At 42.4% G+C, this 13395-nt stretch overlaps 1 protein-coding gene across 4 annotated transcripts in view; it reads left to right on the forward strand.

The window, feature by feature from the left end:
* Positions 1–13395, forward strand: part of UBR3 (ubiquitin protein ligase E3 component n-recognin 3) — a 215571-nt gene that overhangs the window by 72324 nt on the left and 129852 nt on the right. For all 4 annotated transcript variants that reach the window (XM_077829550.1, XM_077829551.1, XM_077829553.1 and 1 more), the window contains exons 17-18: positions 1077–1161; positions 2894–3036. In XM_077829550.1, coding sequence (XP_077685676.1) covers positions 1077–1161; positions 2894–3036 — 228 coding nt within the window. The remainder of the gene's footprint in view (positions 1–1076; positions 1162–2893; positions 3037–13395) is intronic.

Consider the following 13395-nt stretch of genomic DNA (forward strand, 5'->3'; position numbering starts at 1 on the left):
GCTTTGGATCCACTAGCATTACCCCATTCCATAAATTACTTCTGCAGCTTTGCACAAATTACCCTTTCAGAGCACTTGCTGTGGCATTCAGTCTCTCTGCATGCGCTTCCTACATCTTGGCCCAGACGTGAGCCATGCAACTATCGCAGTTATCCTGTCTGTTGGGCCTTCCATACCTGCAGAGTGAGGGAGGGGATTTACCCCCGATAAAGTCCTGTAGATATAGCTTAGTGTTATGACACTGATCTTTATTCAGAATTATGCTGAACTGAGAGCTAGCTGAACTGAGCTTTGTAATCACCCTTTTCAGCATTTCTAATGTTACTGATGTAGAAACATGTGCTAGTTGGTACAATAAGTGTGAAGTATGCTAATTTGATAGTGCTTCAGTGGCATAAATTCCAAACATTCAGCTAGGGACACAGGATCTGTGAAACCTTTCCTGTGATTTTTTGTTGGTATATTCTCCTCTCCCCCCAAAATATACAGTATTTAACACAGAATAAAATTATTTTGATATTGCCATAGAAAAATGAATTAAACTCCAGTACTGCAAATACTTATGCATATGATTATTACTCATGTGTATAAAGTTAAGAGTGTGCATAAGTGTTTGCAGTATTGGGCCTAAGTGATTACTTAAAATCTTGGCTAAAACTTGCATTCTGTTGTGTTTTATTAAGCTTCATTTATTACCGTGCTTTACAATACAGTCTTTAGAAAACATGTTTTAGTGTTGTCTACTGTGCAATGGTCTGTTTTCAAAATAGCATATGTATTGAGAAATATCAGTGAGCTGTTACTTTACACAACTTCCAAATACACAGAGAACTCTTATAAGAAAATAGGAATAGTTTAGTAAATTCTTGTGGACATCTTTGGGAATCGACCAGAAATCTTTGAATTGAATTGTAACAATGTAACTGTGTTAACTTGGATATCAAACTGTTGAGTCTCACATTTGTAATTAGTGTTTAACTTACTGAGATTTGACTGCATGTGTGTGCCTGTGTATCCCCTTTTTCTTTACCCATACAACTTGTACAGGGTATTTAATTTTATTTTTATTGTCCTAGGAATGACAGATGACGAGATCCTCAGAGCAGAGATGGTAGCCCAGCTCTGTATGAACGACAGGACTCATAGCTCACTACTGGATCTCATATCCTTGGAATCTGTTAACTTATTTATTTTGATTTCTGTGTGTAAATAGTACTATAAAAGAAATCTGTGTTTTGCAGAATTTTAAAGCTTGTGCACGATGCCATCAATATTGCTCGCTCGTAACAACCTCAAGCTTTAGGAGTTGTGGGCAGATGTTATAGGATTATGATGCTGTTGATCACAATGAAATTTTCTTCAGTACTTTAGTCTTCTTTAATTGTTCGTATGAAAATGATACATGTGAGGATTTGCAATACATTTTAGCTGTCTTCACAGTGTACTAGGTGCTTTGCAGCCAAGTAAAATAGACATGATCTTTTCCTTAAAGAACTTGCAGTCCAATTGTAAACATAGTGCAGTAAGTGACAGCAATAATTTAAAGGCAGAAATGGTGAAAAGTAGCTTGAGGTTTACAATAATAAGGTAATAATATGAGTGCTTAGGAATGATATGTGCACATCATGCTAGTTTCACAATCTATTTTTTCCATTTTATTTTGTTTTTTCTTTCCCTAGCGTGTTTCCACCTATATCTTCCCATCCATCCCCCACTGCTGTACACACAATATTACTTTTAATATTTTTAGTTAAATCCACTCGTTTTCTCCCTTCCTAAATTTTCCTTCTACCATCAAGCACTCCACCGCTCATCTTTCCCTGCACATAAATCATATAGCCTCCTTTTCAGCAACTTTTATGTCACCCTTTCATGCTGAGGAGGATTTCTATTAATACTTAAAACCAGACTAATTAATGAATATACTTGTCTCTGTATTTGCAGTTCACCAACTTTTCTTCTTCTTCGAGAGAGTCAATGCCAAGTTTCTCTTACCCACCCCCTTTTTCCTCCATTTCTGCAAGAGCCTCTTGGTTTGTGGGTCAGCCTAGCTGCCTATTTACTCAACGCTAGTGGCTTACTTAAATTTTTATAAATCCTATTGCTTGCCAAAAGTTAAAATAGCTAAAGCAGGGCTGACCTTCTGATTTTGGGGACTGCCAGAACGGGAGATCAGGAAATGAGTTGTTCCCCTGCAGGTTACCACTTCCATAAAATCAGATCTGGTCAACCCAGTTTACAGAGCTTTCAGGTCTGTGGGTCCCAGTCATCTGCTTACTTTGTTTGTGCTTAACTCTAACTCAAAATAATATATGTTACTAATAGTACTAGGGATAAAATGATCGTTATTTATCACATGGATACAAGCATGTACTTTTTTTAATAACAAAAAGTGTGCATGTGAGTGCGTATGTATGTATAATCGCCAATCAGTGAGCTTGCTTGACATTTTCACTTTCAAGACTTACTTTCTGCGGATGAGAGTGTTTCTATACAGAAAGATTGCTAATTGAGAGAAGAGATTTTTGGAAAGTTTTTAAACAATCCTCCCCAGCACACCTTATTGGTAGCTGCACAAGTTTAACAGCATGTTCAAGAACGTGTGCATTTAGTATATAATCCCTGAATAAGACCATAGCAGCCTGAGCAATAATGCAAGTAGTGTACAGAATTAAAATTTATACCCCAAAAGTGTTGATATGGTACAATACAAATTTGATTACACTGGAACTGCTGTAGTACATAGACCTCTTGTGGTGAAATTAAAACATTGCAAAAGTTTAGCATCTTAAATGAAGCTCTTAAAATTTAAGACAAAAGAAAATAGTGATGTGCTATGTTTCTGCTGTTAAATAGTCCTTGATAACAATTGTTTTTCTTAACCTAAAGATCACATTCCAGAAAACCCCAATCCCAAAAGTGGCATTGTTCCAGGAAGTTTAAGCTTTGAATCAATGTTGTCAGCAGTTGCTGATTTTAAAGCTCCCGTTTTTGAACCTGGAGGTTCTATGCAACAAGGAATGTATACACCCAAAGGTATAATAATTCACATTTTTTTTATAAGCAAGTGACATAGATGGAAGATGCTTTTCATGGTAAAAATAAATTATTTATCCCTTCTGTTTGTTTTGACTTTTTAATCATTTTCTTGCATAGTAAGTACTGATGGACATAGAATGAGTTTGGATGTAAAATGAGTTTTCATCTGTTGTCCAAACATAAGCCCCAATGAGGCAAGCATTAACCATGTGTAAGGCTATGATTTTGTCACGGGTATTTTTATCAAAAGTCACGGACAGGACGTGAGCAATAAACAATAAAGCATGGATTGATTGAGGAGACTGAGCCCCGCTGGCCGGGGTGAAGCTAGAACCTGAGCCCCACCGGCCAGGGCTGAATTATTGAAATTTTCAAGAAGTCACAAGGGGCTCGTAAAATCACAGAATCAGTTACCTCAGTGACAGATTCGTGGTCTTAGTCTTGTGTCATCACAAGCCAATGCTAAAATCAAAACCAGAAGAATCTTGCTAAATTGCAGTTAGTGATTAGCATACTTCGAGTCAGACACCAAAAAATGTTGGTGTCTCCTCAGAGAAGATTTAATAGCCACATATCCTAGGTAGATTTTCTTACTTTGACAAATTATTATATGGTATATTGGCTGCAGTACTGTAAAGTATATTATAAGATTGATCATTTATTTTGACAACTGTAATGTACATGATATATTATCCTTCCATATTTGTTTATTGGAATTTCCAAATTTGCATGTAAACAATCTGCAGTGACTAAAGTAGTGACTAGGATAACGTACAGAGGTTCTACTGTAATGCTAACTGAAAATGACTAACAGATGCAAGTGAGATCTGCAACTCTGGACTCAGACTTAGGAGACTTGGGTTCTATTCCCAGTTCTGCCACAGGCCTGCTGGGTGGACCTTGGGGAAATCTTCCAATTTCTATGCCTCAGTTTCCCTATCTGTAAAATGGAGACATGACAGACACCTCCTTTGTAAAGTGCTTTGAGGGCTACTGATAAACGAGCTATGTAAGAGCACTCTCTTCATTTGAAAATTAAGAAGAACAGCAAATGAAGACTTCAGAGAAGCAAACTGAGTTCTCACCTGTTGTGGTCTGTATTGATGCACTGGTAGCACTGTTCTCAGTGATGTATTCATATTTAAAGCTAGAATAAAAGCTACAGTATTTTTCTATGTTTATAAATAACTAAACTTGTGTCCAAAAACAGAAATATATTTTTGAAGACAGGACTTATTAATGATCAAGGGAATTTGGAACAGGTAGAAGTTTATTCTGCACATCTAAATAGGCAAAGCACTGGATTTTGAACACTAATTTTAGGAATTTTCAAAATATATATATTTTTAAAAAAAACCGAATGAATGTAGTTTTGTTTGTAACTTAGCTTAATTTTATTGCCAGATTGTCTAAGAATTTCTCTTCCTTGGAAATGGTGTGCCTTAGATCCGTCCACCTTTCCTGATTTGCTTTGTTTGAGAACACCCATTGAAGATTCCTTATATAGCCTGTTCTGCACACTGTAACCTACCTGCCCTCTGACACAGTGGTCTGGTCTGAGAATACCAGACTGAGAAGGGGGACATTTCTCAGGGTGTTAGTGCAGCCTGTGTGTGATTTGAAAACTCTGCAAAAAGAAAAAGAGGACTTATGGCACCTTAGAGACTAACACATTTATTTGAGCATAAGCTTTCGTGAGCTACAGCTCACTTCATCGGAATCCAATGAAGTGAACTGTAGCTCACAAAAGCTTATGCTCAAATGAATGTATTAGTCTCTAAGGTGAAACAAGTACTCCTTTTCTTTGTGTGGATACAGACTATCACGGCTGCTACTCTGAAACTTGAAATCTCTGGACTCCGTTTGGGAAGAGAGTTTATTTTAAAACAAAACGTGTGTATAGAAACTTATGTAAAGTTGATGTTCAAAATACTGTGCTTTCTACTCTGATTCAATGGCAGAATGAGTTTTTGTTTTCAATTATCTTTCTTCCTGCCTGCTAGCATGTAAATGACTAGTCTGTAAAATAAGCTCAGGCATATCCACAGCCATTGAAAATCTGAAATCTCTTTAATATGACTTAAATACCTAAAGCATCTATTTTTCATCTACCAAATGTTGAATAGGAAATCTGTAATTTTTCGTAGGAAAACACTGGAGAATTAATACCTGGAGGTATCCTTTTAAAAAATATTTTTCATAATAACAGAGACTTTTCTGGGTCAGCCTCTTTGTTCTGGTCTTCTGAGAGTTTAGGCTTATTGGAATCTGTAGGTTAATTATGGTGTCTTTCTACATTGTGCCATCACAAAAGAGGTCCTATTAGGAACATAAACTGATGCCCCCAGATCCCTCCAGAGAGGGCACTAGTGGAAGAGGAAGAAACACCACCTTCCCACAAATCCTCCTCATCTCTAGATGAGGCTATCATGCCTCCCCCACCATCTTACCCCAGTGACTTCAAGGCCTTTCAAGAACTCCTAGAAAAGGTGGCAGACAACTTAAAAGTCCCATTAGATGAGATTCAGGAATCCCAACATTTCATGTTGGATATCCTTCCTTCATCTCCTCAGGGCAAGTTTGCCTTGCCCATCAGTGAAGCTTTGCTTACTGCAACACACATGTAACCAACCACCAACTCCAACTCCAACCACCAACATGTAAACAAGCCAACAAAAAGTAGTACATCCCTCCCAGAGACTTAGGGTACCTCCTGTCTGATTCCCAACTCGCAGGTGGCGCCAGTGAACAGAATTGGCAACATTGGTTCTGTTCAACACCCTCTGGTATGGACCTAAAACAATTGGACTTTTTGGGCTGTACAACCTACTTCTTGGCCTCCTTACAGCATAGACTAGCCAGTTATCAAGCCCTGATGTCAAAGTATGACTTCACAGTCTATTCAAAATTTTCTTCTCTATTGAACACCTTTCTCAGGAGCAGAGACAACAATTTCAGGCCCTCATGATAGAGGATCAGACAGTTTCCAAGGCATCTGTCTGGGCCTCACTCAATACCATTGACACAGCTGCGTGTTCCATGGCTACGGCAGTAATCATGCTCTGAGCTTCCTGGCTGTAGTCTTTTGGCCTCCCACACGAGGTACAAAATATGGTTGAAGACCTTCCTTTTGAAGGCGCAAAGGTGTTTAGTGATGCCTTCGAGAGGTCTCTGCATTCTCTCAAAGACCATCAGGTGATGCTACAAGCTCAGGGCATCTATACACCTGCAAAAAAAAAAAAAATACAGCAGGTTGCAGACAGCTCAACAATCTCTCCCAGTCAACTGTTAGCCCATGAAACTGGCTGAAGCTCCCCACATAGAAGACCAGATTCCCTAAGAAAGGGCCTTCCTCTTCAGCGACAGTTCAACCAGGGACATCTTCAAAACATCCATTTGACCCGTTAGTTGAGGGTCACAAACTAACTCCCACTCTAGATCCTGCATTGCACGTATTCCCCTTCCACTCTTATGGAGAGCATCTCTTTCATTTCTTACCTTATTGGGAGCTCATCACATCAGACAGCTGGATTCTGGAGGAAATTTCTACAAGCTATTCCGTCCATCCTTTTGTTGTAAGTCTGTCTTCGGGAACCCCTCTCAAAAAGACCTTTTAAATTAGGAGATACGATCCTGCCAAGATCTGGGGGCAATCAAACCTGTCCCACCAGACTTTCTCAGGAAGGGTTCTGTTCTTGGTACTTCCTCGTCTTAAAGAAAAATGGGGGGTGGAGACCAATGCTCAATGTCAGGACTTTAAACACCTTCATCTGCTCCCAGCGATTCAAAATGGTGACCCTAGCAACAATAATTCCCTCACTAGATCTGGGAGATTCATTCATTTCCCTTGACCTTAAGGATGCTTATTTTCATGTTGCTATTCTTACTGTGCAGAAATTATTTCTGTGTTTTGTGGTAGACAGAGATCACTCCCAGTATTGTGTCCTACCCTTGGTCTCTCCACTGCCCCATGGATCTTTATCAAAGTTCTGTCAGCCCCAGCAGCTTATCTTTACTAGATGGGCATATCATCTTTCCTTACCTGGATGATTGGCTCCTGAAGGGCTGCTCACTTCTCAAAGTACAGACAGCAACCAGCAAGGCCCTGTCTCTGTTTCATTCTCTATATTTCTACTTCAGAATGGAGAAGTCTACCCTAACACCCACACAACATATAGATTTAATTGGGGCCACTCTGGACTCCTCTTCCACCAGAGTGTACTTACCCAGGGACCGATTCACCACAATGTCCAACCTTGTTTCAGCAATCCAACAGAGTCCACAAATCACTGCAAGGGCTTGCCTGCAACTTCTGGGCCACATGACAGCCGTATATTCGTGACTCCCTTAGCACTTTTGGAGTCTTCAAGCATGATTGAGAACTGTGTACACCCCCAACAGACAGTCTCTACAAGCTGCTGTCTGTACCTCGGAAGATCCTTGATTGTCTGAACTGGCGGAAGGACCCACAAAAGGTGTGCCTCAGAGTTCCATGTGTACAGCCTCCTCTCATGAGGATTATCACCACAGATGCTTCCCTCATAGGTTGGGGTGTCCACTTCCAAAGCTTCACAGCTCAGGGCAAATGGACCCCTTAGGAGGTGATCCTCCATATCAACATATTAGAGCTCAAATTTAATGTCCGTTAAATTTGCCAACAGTTCGTACAACACATCAAGGTTCACCCAGTCAGGATAATGCTGGACAAGAGAGCAGTGATGTATTACATCAGTCAGAAAGGAACAGCAAGATCCCGGTCCTTATGCACTGAATCCATAAAACTATGGAAGTGGTGTATATCACACCACATATAGATCTCAGCGGTTATCTACTCGGACTACAGAACACAGTGGTGGATTCCCTCAGCAGACATTTTAGCATCAACCATGAGTGGGATCTGAACAATGAGGTGTTCCAAGAGATCTCTTAGCTGGAGCTATCCACAGGTAGATCTCTCTTTGCTACTTCACCCCATGCAAAGTGCAGACGATCCTGCTCAAGGGGAGGGCACAGCTACAACTTAAAGGGAGATGACTTGGTTGTTACGTGGCCTTGAGTTCTGATGTACATTTGTCCACCAATACCTCTACTTCTCAAGTTCCTAAAAAAATTGAGATGGGAAATTAATGGCCATCCTCCTAGCACCATGAGAGTTGAGACAGGTGTGATTCCTAGAGCTGACCCGCATGTTCATTCATCCTCCTCGCCACCTTCCTCTGAGCCTGACTCACCCAGGGTTTGGTCACCCCACCCCAGTCATCTCAGGGCCTGGCTTCTTTGTGGCTCTCTGGTATAGAACAAGTCTGCTCTCCAGATATTCAAAGGGTGCTACTTTAATAGCAGAAAGTCCACAACAAGGGAAACTTACCTGCAGAAGTAGAAACACTTCCAGGCTTGGTACAACCATGAAGCTTTACGTCCTGTCAAATTCTCTTTGGCTCACATCCTTGCTTACCTGCTGAATTTAAAGACCACATGCTTATCACCGAACTCTGTAAAAGTTCATCTCGCTGCTATCGCAGCTTTTCACCCTCCTATAGAAGGATTCTTAGTCTTTGCTCATCCTACCACTACAAGATTTATTAAAGGCCTTATTCAATCTCTTTCCTCCTACCCAAGGAACCAACTTCACCATGGGACCTCACCTTAGTTCTCAGTGCCCTGAGTGATACCCCCATTTAAACGTATGGGGAGTTGTACCCTCCTTCATTTGTCCCTTTAAGACCTTGTTCCTTCAGCCAGGATGATTGGGGAGCTTGGACTGTTGATGGTGGAGCCACTATACACAGTGTTCTACCACTATAAGGTGTCTCTGCATCCACACCCTTGCTTCCTTCTTAAAGTTTCTTCTGAATTCCAGGTTAAGAGATTCATCTCCTGTTATTTTACACCAAGCCTCACTCTTCAAGAGAAGAAGTGAGCCTCCATACACTGAGCAGTAAAAGAGCTCTTGCCTTTTACCTCGACAGGACTATGCTCTTCTGGGCTTCCCCTGGACTCTTGACCTTCATCTCAGACATCTGCAGGGTGGCCACCTGGTCTTCACCGTGTGCATTTTAGTGGCATTATGCTCTTGTGGCTGTTTCCAGGGCTGATATGGTTTTTGGTGACATTGTCCGTACTAAATCCACTTCTTCGGCATCCTCCTCCATGATGAAGGGAGTCTCCTGACTTGTAGCACCCATGGGACGCTCTCAGAGGAGGAGGAGAGGTTACTTATCTTGTACAGTAAGTTGAGTTTTTTTAGATGTGTGTTCCTCTGGGTGCTCTGCGGCCTGCCCCCCTTCCTCTCTGCCTGGGAGTCTCTATCTTGGGAATTTTGTGGTTGAGAAAAAACTGAAGGTGATCCTCTCTGTATATCCTCATTTGGGGATGAGTTTGTATAGGGCACAGATGCAGATCCGTGGACACTGTTGACAAAAATATCCAATCAAGGGCATGTGTATCCTGACTTGGAGTGCCCATAGGTTCACACATCTCAAAGAACTCAAGTACAAAGTAAGTAACCTCTCCTTTCCTGTTCTGAGGAGCTTGCAGACTAAATTGGACTTAATGCAGCAGAAGTTGATGATCTCAAAGGAGAAGAGGAATGCTAACCTTTTCCAGAAATAAGGTGAAAGCTGTAAATGTTTGTTATAAAAGTAAGTCCAATTTCAAAATGATTGATCATAAATATATGAAAAGAAACTGAATTGTTGGCTAGATTGAATTAAGAACTATACGCACAATTTATAAATTTAAAATCACAGTACTTTATAACTAAGGGCTTGTCTACACGAGGTGTTTAACCAGAGCTTTTGGCAGTATGCAAGTCACAGTAATTGCATGCACATGGGACGGTGTGTCTTATGTCAAAGCGCATTGTTGTGTACAAACGTCAACAGTTTGCTGTGAATGGAGGATGTAACATTCCCAGAGGATATCCCATGTTACTTCGCTTTGCTGCTCAACAGTGTGAAATTCTGGGATTTTTCTCACTGTGCATTGTGGGATGCATAGCAGAAGTCAGGCTAATTCAAATTGTTAAAAGAAAAAAATTTGGTGATTCATCTGTCTCCCCCCGTACTTCCTTTAAGGGTGGGCTAGCACCATTTTTGAACTGCTGTCGGCCAGCATGGATCCAACAATGCTCCGCGCTGCTATGCTGGCAAACTTGAATATGTAGAGGTTGCTTGTGATGTATTTCGGTATTCAAAGCAGCATGAATTCGGCGTGCAACTTTGCCTGCTGCGTCATCAAACAGGTGATATGGCGGCAGCAGCTCCTCCAGTAACAAGACAGTCGGAGGGGCTTCAGTGGTGGTGGAACCAGAGCACGGATGAAGAAGACGATGACAAAAGGCAACTGATGATAGAGGACTGGTTCCTTGAGCAGCTTCACAGCATGCAGCGCCATTTCTGGGCTTTGGAAACTAGCACGGATTGGTAGGGAAGGATTGTTCTGCAGACCTGAGGTGACCAGCAGCAGTGAGAGAATTTCAGGATGGGGAAGGCAACCTTTCTGGATATGTGTACTGAGCTAACTCCAGAACTATAGCGGCAGCCTAGCAATGTGCTGTGCCCATATCCATGTGCAAGTGGAAAACAATTGCCATCTGTAAGGTGACCACCACTGAATGCTTCCAGTCTGTAGCAAACCAATTTGGCAAGGAGAGATCAACACTGTCATGCTGGTGTGTGATGCCATGGAAAAAATACTGTTGCAATGGTTATTGATGGCTTTGCACACATGGAATTCCCAAGCTGATTGGGACAGTTGATGGGAGCCACATGCTTATTATTTGTCCCCTCCCTCCCAACCAGGCCTCAGAATTCATAAACAGAAAGGGGTATTTCTCCATTGTGCTCCAAGGGCTTGTCACCACCATAGCAAACTTATGGACAGAAATGCTGGGTCGTCTGGAAGGGTCCATAAAGCTAGGATCTTTTGGAACTCTGCTCTATTTACTTCAATGGACTTGTCAGTGGGCATGCTATGGACATTAATGGGGTGGACATTGCTCCGGTTATCTTGAGAGACCCAACTTATTCTCTGCTTCCCTGGTCAATGAAGCCATTCACAGGATAATTGGATAGAAGGAAGGAACTGTTTAACTGCTGCCTCAGTAGTTGCAGAATGGAATTGGAGTGTGCATTTGGCTGTTTGTAGGGGGGAAGGCACTGTTTGTTTGTGGAACAGGCTGGAAGCAGCAGGAAAAAAGTCCCAAAGATTATAGCAGTGTGTTGTATTTTGCACAATATTTGTGAGAGTAAAGGAGAGAGCCTTAGCGATGGGTGGGAAGCTAAGGTGCAGAGACTTCCTCAGTAGTTGAGCTGCCAGCAAGGTGCCTAATACAGAATGTAAAGAGCTGGGGCAATATCATCAGGAATGTGTACTGCGCTTAATTTGAGTCTTCCGGCCTGAAATTGTGCTGCTGTGCATCCAGCTGTTGACCAGTGGAGGGGGTAAGGTCTGGAAGTTTTTTGTGCAGCTTAGTGGGGTTTTTTTTTATGGGCAGTGGAAGTGCAATGCTGTGGCAGTCTGTCTTGTACCTTGTGTCTTTGCCTCCATGTGTTTGTAAAGCCTTACGAATTAGTACAAAGTTAATTATTTTCTGTGAAAAATGAACTGTCGACAATGACATTTTAAAGGTTTTAATGCTTAAACAATCTGTTAGGAACAAACAGAAATGAACCTTCAACTGAAATGAAAATGAAATGACTTTTTTTGATTATGAAACACTGTATTAAACACAAAAGGTCGTTTCATTAAAAGAGCAATGAAACAAAGCAGGGAAGTGCAGGCGTCAGGAGCCAGCTCGACGCTCAAGAAGCTTAGAATCACAGGCAAGTATATGCCTTGGTGCTGCCTCTTCTAGTTTGTTGCACCTCTTGTGTTGAGCGCTGAAGCTCAAAATTACTGGGGGCCACAGAGGGCTCAAAGGAGCTGGGGTCCCAGGTGCCACTGTTCTCAGTGCCCCGAGCTGGGGTTTGCAAGGGGAATGGCTTCTGGCAGCAGTGCTGCAGGTGGACAGTGGGGAGGAGGAGCTGTTGTTCCCAGAGGCCTGTGTTGTAGGGCCGTGGTTCTCAGCCAGGTGTCTGTGGCTGCCTGGGGCCCCCATGAGCAGGTTTCAGGGAATCCACCAAGCATGGCCAACATTAGACTCTCTAGGACCCAGGGCAGAAAGCCAAATGCCTGCCACGCTGCACTGTAGCCTGGGGCCCCAAACCCCACCACCCGGGGCTAAAGCCAAAGTCTGAGCAACTTAGCTTTGCGATGCCCTGCGTGGCATGAGGCCCTAATGAGGCCCTTGCTACCCCCTTATGCTGGCCTGGCTTTTATATGCAGAAAACCAGTTGTGACACAGCTGGGCCGTGGAGTTTTTATAGCACACTGCGGGGGGCCTTCAGAAAGAAAAAGGTTGAGAACCCCTGTTGTAGGGTCTGTATAACATGGCTGGGTGTTGGTTTGCAGTACTGCATTGCCTGCTGGTTTAGTAATAGCATGAATTGCAACAGGACATCTTAGCTTTGAATTGCCTCCAGGTGTTGCCTCTGCATTTCACTATCTTTTTTCCATACTGTCTTTGGCCACAACATCGCTTTCCCTGGCAACTGCCATGCAGTCCTTTGCCACTGCAACAATCTCCCTGGAAATCATCTTGTTGGATTCCCTTCCCACCATCAGACACAGCTCTCTGTCTCCACCTCTCTGGATTTCTCCTGGTGTGGTGTGGTGATGTGTGGGTGGGATTTTTTTGGTGGAGGATGGGGGGCATGGATTCTGAAATGATGTCCATGAACATTTCATCACAAGTTTTCCGTTTTCTCTCGCTCAGGTTTGACAGCCCTCCGCCATTGATAAAATCCCTGTCCTTAATGGTCTGGCCAGTGCAGGGTGCCATAGCTGTGCAGATATTTGTTCATAACAAGTGGTTATGGTTCATGTTCTAGGGAGAATGTGATAGCAATTTTTTCACACATATTTCTGGTTTTACCATCTCTGAGATTCTTTCCAGGCAGGAGGGAATCTTGGAGACAGTGATGCGTGCATTGGGATTTTTGTCTGTGCAGTATATACTGTTTGGCTTTGCAGTTGTGCCTTGGAGGCTGAGGGAGAGTGTGTGAGTGTGTGTTCAGGAATATATTCTGGATATGGAGATGCTGTTGGGAATTATGATCCTGATCTGCCTTTGCAGTATTGCTGTGTCTTGGAGGTGCATACATGGTATAGGACGAGTTAACGGGGGAGCCGCTATAGTAATCCCCTCTACATCCCCGTTAGTCTGTCCTTACTTTGGATGACATTTCACTGAGATGGGTGACTAGGAGGCAGAGAATGGCCTTACTGAAAAAGGCAAAGGGCAGACCAGCAAGA

The sequence above is a fragment of the Eretmochelys imbricata genome, chromosome 11 (assembly GCF_965152235.1).
Source record: "Eretmochelys imbricata isolate rEreImb1 chromosome 11, rEreImb1.hap1, whole genome shotgun sequence".
In the NCBI taxonomy this organism is placed as follows: domain Eukaryota; kingdom Metazoa; phylum Chordata; order Testudines; family Cheloniidae; genus Eretmochelys; species Eretmochelys imbricata.